Genomic DNA, 20,098 nt, shown 5'->3' on the forward strand with positions numbered 1-20,098 from the left:
ATCATTTCCAGTAATAAATTCAAATATTTAATGTATACTAGCTAAATAATCAAAAACAAACATTTGAAATGTTTATTGATGACATAATTATTGCAAATATTTTAAAACTCAAAATCCAATGTTGTACATTATCCCGAAAATATGAACTGAATTGTATTATGAATTCACTGTTATTGTATTTTAACGTTATTGAAAATACTTATTATATGTTTTGATAAATCTTTATTAGTAAAGGTTGATAAGTAATATATAATGTAATATAAAATATATTGTATATATTTGCATGTTTAACTTAAGGTCCTTTGAAATTTCCAACTGCTGGTGGTCTACCTGCATAATAGACATTATTACACATTTCACAATATCCTGGCGAACCTTGAGGTCCAGGATAACCATTTGGACCAATTGGACCTGTTTAAGAAAATTTAGTTACTATGTGAAGAAAATATTTTTTTTATTATTTAAATTAATTCTTATTAAAAAAGTACTGGGTAAGCAATTTAATATTGTTTATAGTGTACATACCCGGTCTTCCTGGTTCACCTCTATCTCCTGGTCTGCCTTTTGCTCCACTTGGACCTAAAAATTAATTTAAATTAATTGCAAACAACTTAAAGCTTAAAATTAAATATAAACCTGGTAGACCCGGGGGTCCAGGTGGTCCTTCATATGCAACTGCTTCTGTTCCACGGTCCCCTTTATCTCCTTTTGGTCCAACTGGCCCTTCAGGACCTACCATTTAAAATTCAATAGTATTAAAATAAAATAATTTAACAGGATACATTTTTATTGCAATCAATAAAATTCAATATCAGACAAATACATAAGATTTAATGGACAAGTTAGGACAATTAAAACTTACCCGGTGATCCTTGCATACCAGGAGATCCTGGAAAACCTCTTTCACCTGGCATTCCTAAGCCTGGTAATCCAGGCTCTCCTAAAAAAAAAAAAACAAAATTTATTTTGTAAATTTTTTAAAAATCTTATTACTAAAAAATTACCTGGAGGGCCTTGGATACCCGGTGGACCAGGTTTACCTATAATTGACCGACCTGGAGGCCCAGGCGGACCAATGAAGGTGTTTGTGAGTTCAGATAATTGTTCTAAGAATGATAATTAAAATACTATTAAAACCTGTACATTCAAAATATGATTGGAGCAAGGCATTATAGAGGTTAAATTCTATAGTGAATATTATTTAAAATATTAAAAGAATACATTTTAGTACATTTTATATGCTAGGTATTTTATTTCTATAAAATTATTGAAGGTAATTTTTAAATTTACAAAACTATAAATATTGGGAACAATAAAGAAACTTATATTTTATTTTTGTTAAACTTAATTTTAACTTTTAATGTATTGGATGTAGATTATGTTGAATTATTTGTAAAACTACATTTGAATACAAATATTTCAAAATTTAAGATAGGGCTAATATATTTTTAGTACTGTCTTAGTGATAAGTGATTACATCAATTACAACATAATTCATAATTTAGATTAAAAAACAATAAATTTACCTTTCAAAATTGATTTACACATTTCTTTCAACTCGTTTTCAGTAAAACCATTTCCCTGCAAAAAAAAAAAGAATGTAATGAATTATATTACATATACTTTTGTATAGTGTTTTAAAATTATTAGTTTATTACATAGGTATCTTAGTAGAATAGTTAATAAAAATATCCAATGCAAATTAAGTTTGCAAGTTTTGATCCTTCTTTTTAATTATTTATTTAATTTGATATTTATTTTATTATACAATAAACATACATCTTTATTTTAATTAAATTTTTTGATTATTTGAAATACATAAAAAAAAAATTGATTAAGAATAATAAATAAATAACATACTGAATAACCTGGCAATCCAGGTTCTCCTCGTTCTCCTTTTTCGCCTGGTATGCTAAGTGTTCCCTGCAGAAAATAATATATAAACAAAAATATTTTAAAAAAGAGGAAATCGCTATTTTGCTGTACAGTAAGTAACGAGTGAATTTTGTCACTATTATGATTGTGTTAAACTTGAATTTAATAATAAATTATTATGTACAAAAATGATTTGGAATGAATACGGTCTGTTTTTTGAAAATTTGGTTTATTAATAACTTTAATCATATTTTAAAAACAAATTGTTGAAAAATGTCTTTTTAATCTAGGTGTATGACATAGTTTTTAGTCAAAATAAAACATTTTTACAAAAAGTATATTTTTAATCATTGTAAGTTTTTTAGTTATTTACTTTTTTTAATAATGTTGTCATTGAGCAGAACAGAGTAATACAAAATATCTTGCAAAATGTTAGTCTATTACTTCACTTATCAAAACTTTAAATACTTATAACAGTAAACTTATACTCGTCTAAATTTTGATTTTCATACATTATTGAAATACTTTGAAAAATATTCTGCTTTAGAAAATGAAATTAAAAATATATGTTGTCATAAAAAATTTAAAAAATGATATTTTGTGTCAACTATAAATTATGAAAATTAAATATTTTTAAAAATATTATAGATTTTAGTATAATGAGTGTTGTTTGATAAAAGAATCACCCAGTATTAAAATCAACATTCTTAAGTAATTTTTATTTACTAATCAGCCATTGTTAAATAAATACTAACTGGTCTTAAATATTGTGTTTCTTGTTGAGCTGGAATATATGTAATAGTTCCAGGAAGTCCAGGTTCGCCTTTATTTCCAGGATTTCCAGGTTCTCCCTAAAATTAATTTGATTTGTTATGAATGAATATTATACAATATAATTTTTATGTCAGTATTTACTTGTTCTCCTTTTTCTCCTCGTAAAGCAGGCAATGCAGGTATACCTGGAGTACCAGGTAAACCCGGATATCCTCGTGGACCCTTTAAACAAATTGTACATATTAAATTGAAGAATAATAAATTAATAACCTATAAGTTATACAAATTATAATTATAACTAAATAATATTTTTATTACTTCCACTCCTGGAATTCCTGGTGGACCTGGAGGGCCTTGTGGACCTGTTAGTCCTCGTGGCCCTTCTTGTCCTTGAGGTCCTGGCGGTCCCTGTTTACTTTGATTTACGATTGGTGGATGTCTGTTGGCACATTGATTTTCTCGGTTAGGACAATTACTTCCAGACGTAGCTGCAATTGGCTGTTGAATTTGTACAGTTTCTTCTCCCATCTTTATGAAAATTTTAAGTTATTTAAAAACAAAAGTAAAAAATTTTCAATTAATTTCAATTATTACTAGATACAATTCTGTGCATCCTTCTCGTTGAGGTTTTGTTGGATCACAACTTAATGTTATCCATTGTACATCCACCTAAAATAAATTAATTATAAACTGAAATGAATTATAGTTTTCAATGCTACTTACTAGTGCTGCTAAATAATCATTATTTGTCATTAGAGCTGTACTACCAAACATATCCACTGTACCTCTAGATTCCAACATTTTAACACCAACTTGTTTACAGTCTATGTAAAGTACTACTCTATCGTAAAATACTCCAAAATGTAACTTGTGCCAATTTCTATCAAATATCTAAAAAGTTAGAAAATATTGTATTTGATTATGTTGTGATTAATTAATAAATTTATTGATGCTTGTCAGGTACCTACTTAATCAATTTCAAGAAACAGAAATTATAATTTTTTAAATTTTTAAATTTTTTATTTACAAAAAATTTTTTCTCAACTAAGATAATAATAATAAATAGAAGAAAAATATATTTTTTTTTTTTTAATGAATAAATGAAATTCTCCATTGAACTTTTTATTATATAAGTAATACTTACATTAAAATAGAATGATAATAATAATAATAACATTAATATGTACAATACATATTTCATAGATTATTACCAAATGTACCACATCTATAATCTATATACATAAATTAATATTCTAATTTAGATATTATTATTACCCAAAATGGTAGTACATAATGTCTAGTAAGTAAAAGAAATCAGGTTGTATATTGATAAATTGTTCATTTCATAAAATATTAAATTAACTTACATGGCTTGCTTCGTATTTAACAGTTTGCAAGTACCCATTATAATTAACAATCGAGAACTCTACAGTTCCTAAAACTTGATTCAGTGTAATTTGTAAATTAGTATTATTTTGATAATCAACAATCTTCAGTATGTGCCACTGTGTTTTAGCTACTAATCTTGAACTGAAGGTAGCAATAAAAGAAAATTGTTGAGGTATGCCCAAGGGAAATATATTTCTATAAACATAAATAAAATAAGATTAACATTTTTGTGTAAGTACTAGGTAGGTAGTAGATACTAGGTACCTAATAATTATATAATCTATCAAAATAATATTTAATATTACTTAATAATATTACCTACTTTATGGTTCATGGTATTCATATTGAAAATAAATATACTTACAGTGCATAAGCTCGTAACCCAGCTATCTACATTTTACCTTTTTATATTTAGATAATTCCGCAAATTACATAAACAAATAAGCATCACTACATGTTGAATGTTCATTTGTTCATAAAATCAGTGAAAAAACATGGTACATAATGGTTCAATATATTATAATATTATATTATATTTTTATATTATTATCAACCAATTTAAAATTATCAGCAGAACTGCAAGATTAATCTCAATTAAATTAGCAAATGCAACTTCTATATCTTCTAAAGGTAAAAATCCAAGTGAAATATTTTTTTTTTTTTTTGTAGTTTGTTTCAACTAAATACATATTTCAAATTTTTAATTTTAATTTTTTAAATAAATTGCTATTACAGAATTTTTCTGAAACAAGATTAATTCAAATTTAACCCACTGACCATAACTTTGCAGTATTATTTTTTTTATATAATTAATCAACAAAGCCTTGCAGTCTAGAAAAAAAATTTTTTAACAGCATTACGTGCACTTTTTTTTAAGATCAAATGAAAATTTGAATGCTCTAATGAATTTTTTAATCTAGGTATGTCAATCAATTTTAAACATAAATGTATTATTAATAATTGTGCACCACATATATTTATACATTTCAGTTGATTTGAAAATGTAAAAACAATTCCATCTTAAACCTTTATGCATTGTATATATAATATATATATATATATACCTATATATAAAAATTATACATGGGTCAAAAATACCGTACACCGATACCTATTATATACTTGGATGCAAATGAAAATATTCCTAGATTCCTCTTCAGGAGATTTAGGGGGCCAATCGGCCAATCTCCCGACCGGAAGATCATAGAATCTTGAGTTTGATAACAGAAACAAGTAGGCGTAGGAAGTGACTACTTATCAAATAGGTACCTACTTTAATTAGAAAAGTAACAAAATATTCCAAAATTGTATAAAATGTATGACTAATGACTATAATACTAAAATGTTTTTACAAAGTCTGCAACCTAATCTAACCTAGGCTAATTGTATTTAAGTAATTTAACGTTAAGAGTGTTATGAGTTACGAGTACTTACCGGCTACGGTTGCTATAACAATGATAATTGATAACACGAGTAATAGGTAATTTTAAATTTAAAAATAATAAATATTTAATTGGCAAACTAAATATAGCTGTAACCGACAAAACAACTTATTATAGCTAATGGGCAATGGAGATATTAGGGAATATAAACCAGGACAGTCAAATAAACACCTCTCTATAATTGGGCCAATGCAATGTAATTAGGTATAATAATAAAAAGATTATTATTTATCAGTACCAATTACCACTCTAAAATAATTCTATTTTTATAGTGAACTATTGTAGACTGTATAATAAATTATTTATTTTAATAGTCGAATGCTGGATTGTAAAAACGTTTTTTAAATATTTAATGAATAAAAGCACGCCATTAAATGAAAAAAAGTTATTCATTCACTGAACGTACGTTGAAGTTATTGAGTCATTAAATGACTAAACCATTGGTCACCAGTTAATTAGGCTAATAGTCCGATTTCAGATTATTAAAATATTTTAGTCAGTCATTAAACTTGTTGTCACTCAACGTTTTTATAAATTCAAATTAAAACAGCTCTAATGTACCTATTAATCATCACTTTTCTTGTGATAAAATTTTAATCTGAACATTGGTATCATGTTCAAAACCAATTTATTTTCAATTTTCATTCAATATAATCGTATGTGCAATCCAAATGGCTAAATAAAAATATTTATTATTTAATGATTTGATAAAACTGCTCGTAAAATTAATTTAAAAGATGATTTTGTGCAACAAGTCTACTTATTAATTCATATAACCACGACTACCACAGGATCTCTTCCTGTACACCTAGTGTATAGTATATTTAAATAGGTACAAAAAGATCATCCAGACTTATTAATAACTATTGTAATTATTGTAAACATTAATTCATAAAATCTTAACATTGTAAGATTAATCAAAACAGTGTATTGAAATAATCAAATAAATTAAATTTAAAAAAAATGTAATTTAACCATACCTACATAAGTATCATTGTCCTGTGTTATTACTTAGTACGTAGTTAGTGTACCTACAGTAAAGTACAATATACAGGTATACTGTTAAGTGTTAACTCTTTACAATAGTTAGGTAACTATGTTACATACCTTGTGGGCATAATTAAAAGTGCTGTTTTTTCCACCCTATAAGCAGTCTGAAAACGATTTGATCCAGTCACTTTGATAACGTTTTTCCTCAATATTTCTTCTGCCGAATCCAACCCAAATTTTCTAATGAAATCGATTATTTGTAGATCGTCCTCTCCAGGCCGGAAGTCCCCGCACGGAACCTGTATCGATGCTTGGTCTTTAACGGGCTTACTAGTGCCGCCCTCATCGTAATCTGCAGAACACATTACTGTATATATAACGAGTACACCCATAATAAATAATATTTAATAAGATCATATTATGCAAATGACGGTTTTAACAGATGTACGCACATGTTAATAGCATTATTTATATAGATTAATGGCATTTACATAAAGTAGGTACATGTATCTGATGTATTTCAATATCTGAATTTGTTTTTGGAAAATTACACTCTATACCTAGTTATTAACATAGTAATTGGGATTGAGCAAAACGTTTATATCATTGTATACTTCTTTTATTTATCTTTCAATCAGTTAGAATGATCAAGCAAAGACAAAATATTTTTGATAGGTTCTACGCTCGCTTTGACTTTACTATAATATACATAGTCGGCTTAACCTCTTGATCTAAAGTTTAAAATTAACAAATAAAGTAAAACAATTCCCCAAGACGACCTATGGCGGTATCAAATACCAATCTGTTAAATTAGTTAGATACATTTTTACTTAGCTACTATTTCACTCTTCACTCTTTTATTGTTTAAACAGATTTTTTATTTAAAATTAAAAATAAAATAATGAGGCTTTACGTTAACTTCGAACTCGAACACTTCAACAATAAATATAAATAGGTACCATAAAAAAAAATGTTTAAAATAGCTAACCTCGGTCTCGGTGACCCATACTTTATTCTACTAAACGATGGGAACTAGCTAAAAACTTTGATAATATACCTAGGTACTTACTTAAAAAATCGATTACAACGCATAACCCATTACCTATGGGTGACTTGATAATAAATAAAGTACCTAGTAATCGTAGCAGTGGAGTATATTTAACCGGGATTATAAGACCTTTATCTTTAGAAATACTTAATATTAAAAATAAAACACTAAACTTTTTTTTTTTTATTATTTTAAACATCATACTTTATAAATGTATAAGGCTTTAAAAGTTTTAAGGCCTTAATGCTTTAAATACATTAAGTAAAATCGTAAAAAGTATAAGTATTTACCTAAATAATCAGTAGGACGTTCGGAATGTGTTTGAGGTTTATTATCTGTAATCAAAGAAAATTACACTCGTGTATTTTATAAGTATAGCTTATTTTAAAATAAAAATCCATTTTTTTATAGTCTTATTTGGATAATTAAGGATGTCAAATTATATAATATTATACTAGGTATTTAGGTGTACAAATTACAATTAGTGTTGCAACCGTTTCTCTAAAAAGTAAAAAGGCCTAGTCGTAGATAGATATCGAAGTACATACTTGCTGAAACGTTTATTCTAGTTGGAAAAATAATCATTGCAATTAAAACAATTAGTCTCCATCTTAAGTAATTTCTAAAAAAAAAAAAAGAAAAATAATAAAAAATTAACAAACCTACATAAATATATTTTAAGTTTTTAAAATATATACACAATATAAACCTGAATAACGACTTTAAAATACGTAATATTTACGAGTTTCGTTAAAGCGTGACATCTTGATAGGTTTATTACTTTCGACAAATATCTAGAGAACGACGTGTTAAATTTAGAAGGATTAGAGAACTTCGGTCTTGTGCCAAATATATTATATTAGATGAATAATTCCAGTTAAAAAAACAAACTATTGAATAAAAATATTATATTTTAATTTTGTATTTTCGTCACACTATTTTTTTTTTTAATTTTATAATCTCAAATATACAAAAAATATACTTAAAATAAGTATTAGGTATATCACCTTACTCTACAGCAATATAATATGATCCTCATGGACGTAAATAAAGTTAAACATTTGGGGAGCTAGAAATATTAATTAACATGTATTAATAAATTTATTATACTTATAAGTTATAAGGTTAAGGAAATGTTTGTAGGAGGGGGTCAGGAGTTTTTAATCCTACCTCTCGATTTATACCTATGATAATTTTATTATCTTAATTTTAATTAATTCATTGTAATTTTTAAATATTAAAAACCAAAATAGGTACAATCAGAAAATTTAAAATGCTTTTTTTTAGTTGAAAAATTTATGTAAGCACAAATAATGTTCTTACCTTAAGAATAAATAAGTCAATTCATTCTAATACCAAATATAACTGTACCTACAAAATTGGAACTGTTGAACAAACATTTTGATATGTTATAGCATTGATTATAGAATAGACTATTAGTATATTTAACTATTATTTTTACTATAGTCTATTCTATAATCAATGGTTATAGGTACAGTAAGAAGTCGATGACAATGTATGTATTTATTAACTTTTCTAGATTGAATATTAGTGTTAAATGTTATAGTTGCAACTTAGAGGTATTTTCTTCAAATTTTCGGGGAATTGAAAAAATTACGATGACATAAAAAACTCAACTATTTGAAGCAACTATACATTTTTGTATAAATTGATTTCAGCTAATTTTAGTTTATTGAAAATAAAGTAATGATTTATCCTCAATTTGGCGTCCTTTTTTAGCTTTGTACTCATGTACTTCTAAAAGAAACTGTAAATATTTGTGTGAATTTAATTAATAATCGCTAAAGAAAAAATTACTTGAATAAAAAATCCGTAATTTTTTTATATTATAAATGTATGCACTGAAATAATACCGGTAAGCTAATTGAAAATGTATATAATAATGTAAACTATTTTATTTAAACCACAATATGTACATTATACAGCTTCATCATACTTTATTATAACCACTATACAAGGACAATGTAATTTGATATTTTACATTTTACCTGAGCAGTATTACCTATACTGTAACCAAAAATAATTATCATATAAATACAAAAATTATATTTTTCATCCTTGATGTATTCGATATAAAAGTTTTTTAATAATGAAAATCATATTTTTTAATAGATACAAAAATCCTTAAAAGCCAATTCAATATTTTAAGAATTGATTTTCAAAAATTTTTTATTCTTATTTATCTATTCTTTACTCAAAAAATGTTACTAAAATATTTAAAAATAGGAGTAATTTAAACACAGAACTTACCCCTTTATATACATCATCTTATGATATTAAGATGATAAAAAATACTTAAGTCTAGTATGTTTTATGTAAATTAATATTAGAAAATAAAAACACCAGAATAAATACGTCAGTGGTTTAACTATAACTGTGAGATAATTTAAGTGAATCAAGACATCATAAAACTATTTAGTAGAAAATAGTGGGGAGAGACTGTTTTTAATCATATTGAATCCTTTTAATATACTTTTTTTTTTATTATTCGTGTATTTTACATATACGTATGTATACACAGACACACTGTTACATATATTATATATTTATATATATATATATATTAAGAATTTATTTATAAGTATATACACATAGTATGATTATAATATAAGTTTTAAAATAGATTTATAAATACATACTAAGAAACATTTAGTAAACTATATTTTAATACATAAATATTCAAAATTTTTAGTGTACATTTTTAAAGAACTATAGTTGTAGCTATCTTCATAGATAATCAAAAAACAAGTTAAAAATGTAAGACTTCAAATTATGTTAAATTGAACAAAACAATTTAAACATTAGTACAATTACATACATTATTAAGTTTAAAAACTTTAAACATCAATGAAATATACGAATTGATGGATTTTTTTAATAGAATATTATGGATTTTACAAGTTGTATTTAAAAAATATAATAATAATTAGAAAGAAAACACAAATAAATTGCTATATATTATATTTAGTTAAATTATATTATTATCATTATTATTTTTTTTAATATAAATTAAAACCCGGTAATTTAAAAGAAAAAAGATTTTTTTTTATTAAATCAATGTGGTTAATCAAGAGGTTCTACATTTATCGGACGTGAAGATGATGGACGTGGTTCTCCATCACGGTCATAGTCGCCCATCAATGTACTGATCAAATTACCTGAAAATGAATAATGAAATTCGTATTAATATATAAAATTTTAATCTAAGTACCTAGTATATTAATGTTTTTTCACTACTTAAAATTAAACAAACAGAAATTTACTTTGACTCTAAAAAATAAAGTAAACATGTTTATGTAGTAACAATGAAATAAATTCACAAATTTTAAATTATTTATTTAATTTACTGTTTTTGTTTAAATTGACGTGATTTTGATGCCTCTATCTATTATACTCATTATAAAAAAAATACATTTTTTATTTTGTAGCCTAACAGATAAAATTAGATAGCAAAATCTACTACACAAATTACCTATTAATACTCTACACATACCTTTCTCAACATATTAATTCATCTATCAATTATCCACTTCAATAACTATTTAAAAAACTGAGTAAGGCTCTTACATAGGCATAATATCACGAGTGTAAGATATTGTCGAACAATCAGAAATTTTTTTGGGCTGTGAAGTAGTATAATTTTGCTTCATTTTTGCAAACATAGATTTTTTTTTAATTAGGAGTTGATAGTTTAATATATTTTTCCAACATAATTTCATGTATAACTATTGTCCATCCATATAATAATTATTAATTTCCTTTTTGTCGCAAGTGTAGCAATTGGTCTAGAAGATAAATACTTTCTGGGTAATTTAAGTTTGAAGTTAACATTTTTAGCAGTTATTATAGTTTTATTGCAACTAAATTTTAACAAAATTATGTTTATATATCTATTATAAAGACTTCCTTAGTGAATTTTTTTTACCTAATTTAAACATTTTGACAAAATGAGAAATGCAAAGGGAAATTATTCTACAATTTTCATATTATACAAGGATAATAATTGTTAATAATGTAAAATTTTTAAGAGAAAGTATATTTATAAGCTGATTTATTAAATTAAAAATGAATCTCTAAGAATAATGATAACTTTAAAAATAAGTAATACTTTATTTAATCAAAATTTTGATGACCTAACAATAAGTATTATATCAAAAAAAATGTCTTTTGTAGGTTGTATAAACAATCATTAATGAATCAAAAACGATCTAATTATCCATTAAACAAATACATTTTTTTTATACAATACACAATTATTACTCAATTTTCTAAATTAATTAAATTAAAACTTATTAATGAGACTATACAAGATTTTTAAACATAGTTTAACTTATAGGCACATTTTAGGTTAAATGTATGGGAGTCTAGATTTATGTTGATCAAAGTGTCACGTGAGAGGCCTCTCCAATTAACAACATATTATAATTATTCATAATAAAATAATTTTTATTGATTTAATATACTATAAAAACTTTGTCATTAGTTAGAAATATAATTATTTTTAGCATCTATGATTTGACCATTTTTTATTATTGTTACGGTATAATCTATATACATATATCATAAATATTCTAAGGAAATTATAAGTAAATTAATAAATTTTATTATCAATTAATGCTATTAGTTTAAAATAAATACAATAATAAGTACATTTTTTAAAATTCCTAAATCTAATTTATTATTTTATCAGCAATAATAAATTATCAAATCATTATCTATTTTATTATTTCATTATTTTATAGGCAATCATAAATTGCTTGTCAGTTTGTTCATTTCTATCTTGCAAAGTTTCCTATTAAATTTTGTACCTAATATATTATTTTTGTAATTTGGTAAATTTAATAAATAAATGTGCTATAAGAAATGTCTTAGTCATTTGGGTAGGTAATTAAAAAAAAAATCTACAAAAATCCAAACGACACTCGGTTTGAATTCATATAAATTATTGAGGCTCTACTGAATTATGTATTATGTTCATTATTCTAAAAGTTAAAAAAGAATTTTAATTCTCAACAAAATTTAAATCAACAATATTATTAGAAATAGAAAATTTAAAAAAATTAGATTTATAGAAATAACAAAATAAAAACAATTTATTCCTTATGATAGGAAAAATGTATTTAAATAATACTAAACAAAAACTACTATTGATATACTAACCTAAAAATCCATGTTGTTGTCTAGGTCTCCTTTCATATGGCTTGACATGGAAAAAAAGTTGTCCAATTTTATCTAAATATTCAGTGTAGCTCGGATCTCTGGTCAAAGATGATTGATATTGCTCACAAAGTACTATATAAGTTTTTAGTTTTCCACTAAATATAAATTATAATGCATATAAATATTAAAGTAATAAAATTAGTTACTAACCAATTATAAAGGTATTGATATGGTATGTGATATAGCAAGAATATATTATTATGTAGGTATGGACAACCTATACTTGCTTATTTTTATAATTTTATTATATATTTACTGGTTTTTACCAATAGATATTTTGTCATTTTAATATTATACATTGTTCATTAATGACAATTTATTGTTAATCAATAATCATAAATCATGTGTATTTAAAATTTTAAAATACTAGCAGTTGAGTTGTATGCGATTATTTATTATGAAGAATAATGTGTTAGAATTTTTACAAAAGAATAAACTATTACCCCAAATAACAAAACTAATTTTTACTCTAAATATTAAAATAAAACCAGGATGTACATCAGATAAAAAGATTGGCTATGGATAAAATTTGAGAAATCAACACTATACAATTATCACAAAAATATGTCAGATATAAAATCAATATAATTAACAAATAGATTTTTTACATAAACAATGCACAATGCAATTCAAAAGTAAGTTTGGATCAATCATTAAAACTACATGAACTCACAAAAGCAATTGAATATTCATGCGAATATTAAAAACTAAAATCCTACAAAAAGTACACGAGGAGTCAGCTGAAAATTCCCATGTCATTTAATTAAGACATGATACTGATCTATTAACAGGCAAGATAAAATTTTTAAACTTTACTTAAGTGATATACAAAAGTATTGTTAAAGATAATTTTATGATATTTTTATTTATTTTTTTTTCTAATTTTAAACGTAATCTGTAATCTGTAATAATAAAATTACTTAGTTTTATGATTTTTAATTTGACTGTTTTTAATATCAGTCTGAAAGGTCACATACTAAACGAATACCATTATAAAACAAATAGCTAGTTACTTACCCATCTAATATTTTTAATAAATAACAAATGAAATTGAGTAATGGCAAAATGTATGGTGGTTCATCATTTATAGCAGGATGTAACTTAGTATATGACTGAAATGTTGATTGTGCCATTGATATGTTACGCATACACAATCCTCTAAAATAAAGAAATATAAATATCTGTATTTATTTTTTTAGGTTTTTTTAAATACATACTGCAGTACAGCTTGTGTAATAAATAAATCAACTTCATATTTAAATCCTCGTGTTTTATGCATTTCTACCAACATAGCTGCGAATGATAAACCATCTGTTGATCTCAAATAATGATGTTGAGCTAATGCAAAGTTAGCCTCTAAATTTATACATATTTCAAATTTTAATTTTTTAAACATAATAGTGTAATAGGATGTATGATTGATTACCTGACCAATAGATATATCCTATACGTTTATGTAAACCTGGATGTCCCATTGGGTATTCAGGACAATGTTCAATCGTCCACTGTATGATTGGATTTAACATGGAATTTCGTTCTGCAGATAGTGATGGACCGAATTTGCTAAATATACTAAATAAAAATAACAATTTAAGCACATATGCTTCAAAAAGTGATTATATAGACTTACTCTCTAATGAAATCAAACATATTTTCAGAAGGAATGATGTGCTGTGTTGATAAGGATTTTGCAAATAGTTGTGCTAAATCGGTAGCAATGCTAATCTAAAATATGTATATAAAAATAATAAATATATTAAAGAACTTTGTCATATCATTATATAATAATTACTTGATTATTATCATATAGTACAATAATTCCTTCCTGCAGTGTCATTATGGCAGCGTTTTTGTTTTGCATGCTTATATATCTGCAAGCATACAATGATACAATCAGTGATGGTATTATAAGAAGAGGAGACAATATACAGTTAAGACATTTGAAGCAACGTTTTGAAATAGTAATCAGTATTATTATTGTCGTTATTTTTTCGTAACATACCTGGAATAGAGGGATTTGTACAATTGATGAGCCATGTAGAAGTTTTCGTCCCTGATCGCATTGTTTAGAGTTCTACGCACGCGATTGACCATGCTATTTGCATCCGATCTGACCATCATTTTGTGAGTGTGCTTATATGTACCAGGCGCGTATAAATAAGTAAAACACGAAAGGTTCTTGCTTTTCGCAGCAATACTGATGTACTCGATAGATATTTTAAAAGAATTTTAGAGCAAAGCAGAGGTCGGAAACTACGAGCATTTTCAAATGGTATGAAAAATCACGTTGGTGTTTCACGCGTAGTTAACTTAGTAATTAATTTATTATCATAAAACATTACACATTTAATATAATATTATGGCAGGAACTCAATACTAGATTGTAGACAGTAGACACACACATGATACAATTTGTTGTCCTTTTTCTTTTTCGTTTTCCTAATAATATTGGTGAATACTGAATAATGAGTAAAGTAGTCTTACGCAGCCGTAGAACTGATAGCGCGACAGTGTCCCTGATAACAGCGATTAGAAGTCGACATTTTGGAACAGATCTATGTCCACAGATATCCGCACGTCATTGGTTTTCCTATGTCGATTACCAACACTATATTTTAGAGCTCATAAATTTATGTTTTATGCATATACCTTATACTAAGGTCTATGGTTTTATGTCTATATATATACTAATGCCTCACAATAATTAAACCACGATTTTCCTACGGTTTACATTAAACAATAATAATTAATAATTTTAAATCATTTCAAAAACTAATAAAATTAGACCAAGTCATATATTTTGATTCCTAGTTTAAATCATTATATTATTTTGTATATTTCTGCTCACGTCTTCACCAGTATATTATCACTCCACTGTTCGACACTTAGATCATACAGATAATGACGCAGTACCTGTATTATGTATTTATGTTTTTATGTATATTGACTATTGACTATTGAGTAATATAATATAATAAAAATTGTACCTAATTTATAATTATAATAACCTCCAACCAGTTTGTCGCATAATTTGTATATTGTTATATGCATTAAAAGTGTGTGTTGTTCATAATTGGGAATACGTTGCCTCCTTTGTTTTCGATTGAAATATAATTTCGCGCATTTGCATTGACATTTGACGCGGTGACCTGCAGGCTATATGGTTCAGTGTGTATTCCGGTATGGGAAGTTTTGTTGGTAATAGGATAAAAAAGACACAAAATAAGTTATACAAGGTGTTTCGTAACGTCCGTCCCACTTTAGATTTTTTTTTATACAATATTTAAGTTTGAACCTTAGACCTAGTTCCCCTAGGTTAGACTCAAATACCTAAATAATAATAAAAAAATATTTCTGAGTTAAGACAATTAAATGTATGTGCGTTTCTTTTCACAAAAATAAAGAATAATTAAAATAAGCGTAACAAGTTAATTATCTATGTTATACACATTTTAAGTTATCCTTATATTTATTAATATAGTAGACCATGATTAACTAAATTGTCTAAACAATCTTTACTAATTGGACTAATATCATTGTTGTAACTTAGTATTATCTAATTATTGTTATTTTCCAGAAAACTAAGTAGGTATTAGAAAGAATCAATATTTTGTAAATATTTGTGTTGCCGAAGGAAACAGATTGGTTCAATTATTTTGATACCACGTATGTCAAATATTTCACTACTACATCTACCTGTATGGCTAATGGCTATACACATATACCAACATGGAATATACATCAAATAACCCTTGACAAAAGACATCGAACCAATAAAATAATCAAATAGAAGGATGAAACCACATTTTTTCAAAACTAGTTGGTCATTATGGCATAATCACGGTTGATCTGTTAGGATATAAATTTAAAAAAACATTTTATTTGAGTTGTCTTTGAACAAAACAAAACCAATTTTTATAAATTTTATTAAATATAATAATAATAATATTAAAAAATTGTAAAATGAATAACAATACATTGTATTAAATTGTTGTAGCACAAAAGAATAGTACAACAGGGAAAGAGTTGCAAGTGAACGAACATAACGAGACACTCTGTAAATACTAAATATATATAGCTTATTTTTTTTTATTGTCCAAGGCATTTTTTTTAAGTCTTACGTATAGGAACACTAGGAACTAAGAACTTCACTTATATTAAATGTATTTTAAATAGTCGATATTCCTAAGTCCAAAATATATAGGTTAACATTCATGCAGTGGCGTATCCAGGATTCATTTTACGGGGGTGTTTTAAAATTTAATAAACTTACGGTAGGTAGGGGCTCCGCCCCCCATACTCCCTGTATTACATTAACAAATAATATGTATTGATATAAATTGTTATACTAATGCAAATGATTTTATTATTAAAACAGTTTATTATGTAAAATATTTATCAATAATCATTACGAACTATTAGCGTTTTCCACTTCACACAATCACACGATTAATAATGCACTACATGGGTGAAAATTATATCACACTACCTTGGTGTATTATCATGAATGATAATAATGATATCGTCGAATTTGGCGGTGTATATTATTTCTTGCACTCGTGTAGAGCAAATTACACTGTGACTTGTGAGTGAGTTTAGAGTTAAGTAAAATATAATAAAATACGGCCGATGAGGGTGCTTTAACACTCATATCACCCCCTCCCTCAATACACTCTTGCACTCCCGTATTACAGTGTATCAAATACACTTATATGTCATAAGACATTAAAAGACAAAAATAATTTCTCCGTTTTTCATTTTACTTTCCATTAATTATCTACAAAGTATATATATAGGTACCTAGGTATACATAATACATTAATACGCTTAGTAACTACTATTTCTGTTAATTGTTTATAGTACCTGAATACTTACGCATTAAGACTGAATCTATACCATATGATCGATGATCGAAGATATATTATTATCGGCGAATGTGTGAATGTAAGTTCCTTTACTTACTTGATACCTTACAAATAAGAAATATAAGTATATATGTTAGTTCCTACACAGGTGTAAGGACATTGTAATAATACAAACTATTATAATATAATTGTTTAAAATGTTAAATGTTATTTTTTATTTATTCTTATCAATGAACAAATGTGTTAGGTATTTAGGTGTATTTATATAAATATTAAATTATTATATAGTTTATATATATATATATTAATTGTATGTAATTAAATGTTTTTAAATTTATAGAAATTTCTAAAAAACAATTGAAAAATATACCATATTTTTAACAACGTAAAAAGTTTTTATACCTACTTAGGTATGAATATTTCGTTTTAAAATTCAGCAACAGAATTTTATGATTATTTAGTAAACAATTATTTTTCAGCCGTGCAGGAACTAACATGCTTAATTTATTTACTTTGTAGGAATTTACTCATCTCTTTTGTTTGAATTAACGTATATACATATGATTGTTTACCAGTTACTCTCGTATAGGAGGTATAGAAACTTACTATAATTTATTAATATTTGACCTATATATCGTAGGAGGTATATAATCAATATGTAATAAATTACCGTATTGCAGATAATATTAAATTTATGAATTTTTTTTTTAAATAGGTACCTATACTTATAATCTATTATTATTACATTTTGTGTATTTTACTCATAACTACGTAATAATATAATATTATTAATTTATTGAACACTGATGTATGACATCTTAAAAATTACATTTACAAATATAATATATATGTAATGTATCTATATGAATATTTTAAATTAAAAACAATCGCAGCATAATTATATCACATTAAAGATACAATATCTATATTAGATACAATCTAATATTTATAATATCACACGTATATTATTGTTCATTGACCGTTGATTATACTTACTACTTACTAGTAGATATTTGTAATAAATATTAAATTCTAATATTAATTATAACTTATAGTTTATAATATTTTTTTGATGAGAAAACATTATAAATGAGTAATATGATTAATATGAGGTACGTAAGTAAGATGTAGGTAGGTTATTGTCACTTATAACTAGTTATATAACTGTTACGATAATATTTATTTTATAACTAATACATAAACCTATGCCTAAACTCATACTCAACTTTTATAATAGTTACCTACATTCGCAGTGTCGGAGGTACTTAATATTATACGAGTATATATCAAGAAAATATTATAAAGTTAGATGATGATCATAAAATGAACCATTTTTTAAAAATTCTTTAATTACATATTATCATTGATGTTGATATTTTTTGCAATGGTTTCTCAATATCATAGGCAAAAATACAGGTCAGACCAGTCATGCCACAACCTGACCTAATTCTTATCGGCATAGAAAAAATGGCTGCATACGAATTGCGTCCCTGATATAAAAATTGCGATTTGTGACATACTTATTGCGTCCTGAGTTTTCTATACTATTATACTTATTACATCCTAATAATATTTAAAAACTACTTGGTTCAATTACACATGCAACAAATAGTTGTAAAGCTTTCCATTCAAAATTTAACAGTATGTTTTATTCTGCTCATTCAAATATCAACAATTTTATTGATATACTTCAAAACGTATAAAAATATACTTGCATAAAAATTCGCAATTATAGTCTAATAAAGAAAATAAGATATGAAACATGTTAAAAACAATAATTGTTAAGAAAAAAAATTATTTAATACGACGTGAACGAAATAACACGTTTTGTCCATTTTGATTTTGTCAAAACTGTATCGTTCAAATTTTTTTCGAGCCATAAATACAATATAATAACATATAATATATAACTTGCACATTATTACTAATATTTTTTACTATTTTCTTTTTATTCTTTTATTTTTATACTTAACGATAAAAATTAAATTTTTGAGGTACATAATTACGATACGATAAAAAATAATATTTTTAATCTAACTTAGCAATATGATATTCATAATATTTATTCAATGTTGTAATTGAATCTTAAGTCTGTATTAAATGGGAAAGAAAATAATGTATTTACTTCGGGTGTAATTAGTATAGTCGTTAAATATTATCGGGACACAATTTGTATGAAAAAGGGATCTTTGGATGCAATTCGTTTGCACCGGAAAAAATGATACAGTTGGGGTAGGTACATAATAATATTGTATTTAAAAAAAAAAACTAAAATAGGAACCGTTTTTGTATTTATTTTCCCGAAATAATGGAAGAGATAACTATATATTTTTATCATTGTTCACAATAATAATATGGGACACATAATATCAGCTTCTTTCGTTTGATGTTATTATTAATAAATTATAAAAAATAAGGATATGTTTATAAAATATTTTATTAAAATCAACAAATGAAAATTATTTTTTGGATAT

The 20,098-nt window shown here is 25.2% G+C and overlaps 2 protein-coding genes across 3 annotated transcripts; both read right to left on the minus strand.

Moving 5' to 3' along the window:
- Nucleotides 1–205: 205 nt before the first annotated feature.
- On the minus strand, nucleotides 206–9,895 carry LOC112591265 (collagen alpha-1(IX) chain-like). Its single transcript, XM_025335032.1, has 17 exons — nucleotides 9,790–9,895; nucleotides 8,067–8,140; nucleotides 7,809–7,853; nucleotides 6,588–6,822; nucleotides 4,017–4,233; nucleotides 3,373–3,540; nucleotides 3,244–3,318; nucleotides 2,968–3,177; nucleotides 2,791–2,871; nucleotides 2,631–2,726; nucleotides 1,861–1,923; nucleotides 1,527–1,581; nucleotides 1,005–1,106; nucleotides 863–940; nucleotides 637–732; nucleotides 526–579; nucleotides 206–411 (listed from the first exon to the last, which is right to left on the minus strand). The coding sequence occupies exons 1-17, from the start codon at nucleotides 9,804–9,806 to the stop codon at nucleotides 293–295; spliced, it is 1,785 nt and encodes a 594-aa protein (XP_025190817.1). The 5' UTR covers nucleotides 9,807–9,895; the 3' UTR covers nucleotides 206–292.
- Nucleotides 9,896–10,525: 630 nt separating this feature from the next.
- Nucleotides 10,526–17,050, minus strand: LOC112591117 (Golgi to ER traffic protein 4 homolog). Of its 2 annotated transcripts, XM_025334798.1 has the most exons (9): nucleotides 17,033–17,050; nucleotides 14,762–15,349; nucleotides 14,552–14,630; nucleotides 14,390–14,484; nucleotides 14,186–14,331; nucleotides 13,977–14,115; nucleotides 13,777–13,917; nucleotides 12,700–12,854; nucleotides 10,603–10,697 (listed from the first exon to the last, which is right to left on the minus strand). In XM_025334798.1, the coding sequence occupies exons 2-9, from the start codon at nucleotides 14,878–14,880 to the stop codon at nucleotides 10,603–10,605; spliced, it is 969 nt and encodes a 322-aa protein (XP_025190583.1). In that variant the 5' UTR covers nucleotides 14,881–15,349; nucleotides 17,033–17,050. The 2 variants fall into 2 exon arrangements, with proteins under 2 accessions (XP_025190584.1, XP_025190583.1); XM_025334799.1 differs by lacking the exon at nucleotides 17,033–17,050 and having other exon boundaries at nucleotides 10,526–10,697; nucleotides 14,762–14,880.
- Between the last annotated feature and the right edge of the window lie 3,048 nt (nucleotides 17,051–20,098).

This window comes from Melanaphis sacchari, unplaced genomic scaffold (genome assembly GCF_002803265.2).
Source record: "Melanaphis sacchari strain LSU unplaced genomic scaffold, SCAv2.0 Contig12_pilon_pilon, whole genome shotgun sequence".
Taxonomy (NCBI): Eukaryota; Metazoa; Arthropoda; class Insecta; order Hemiptera; family Aphididae; genus Melanaphis; species Melanaphis sacchari.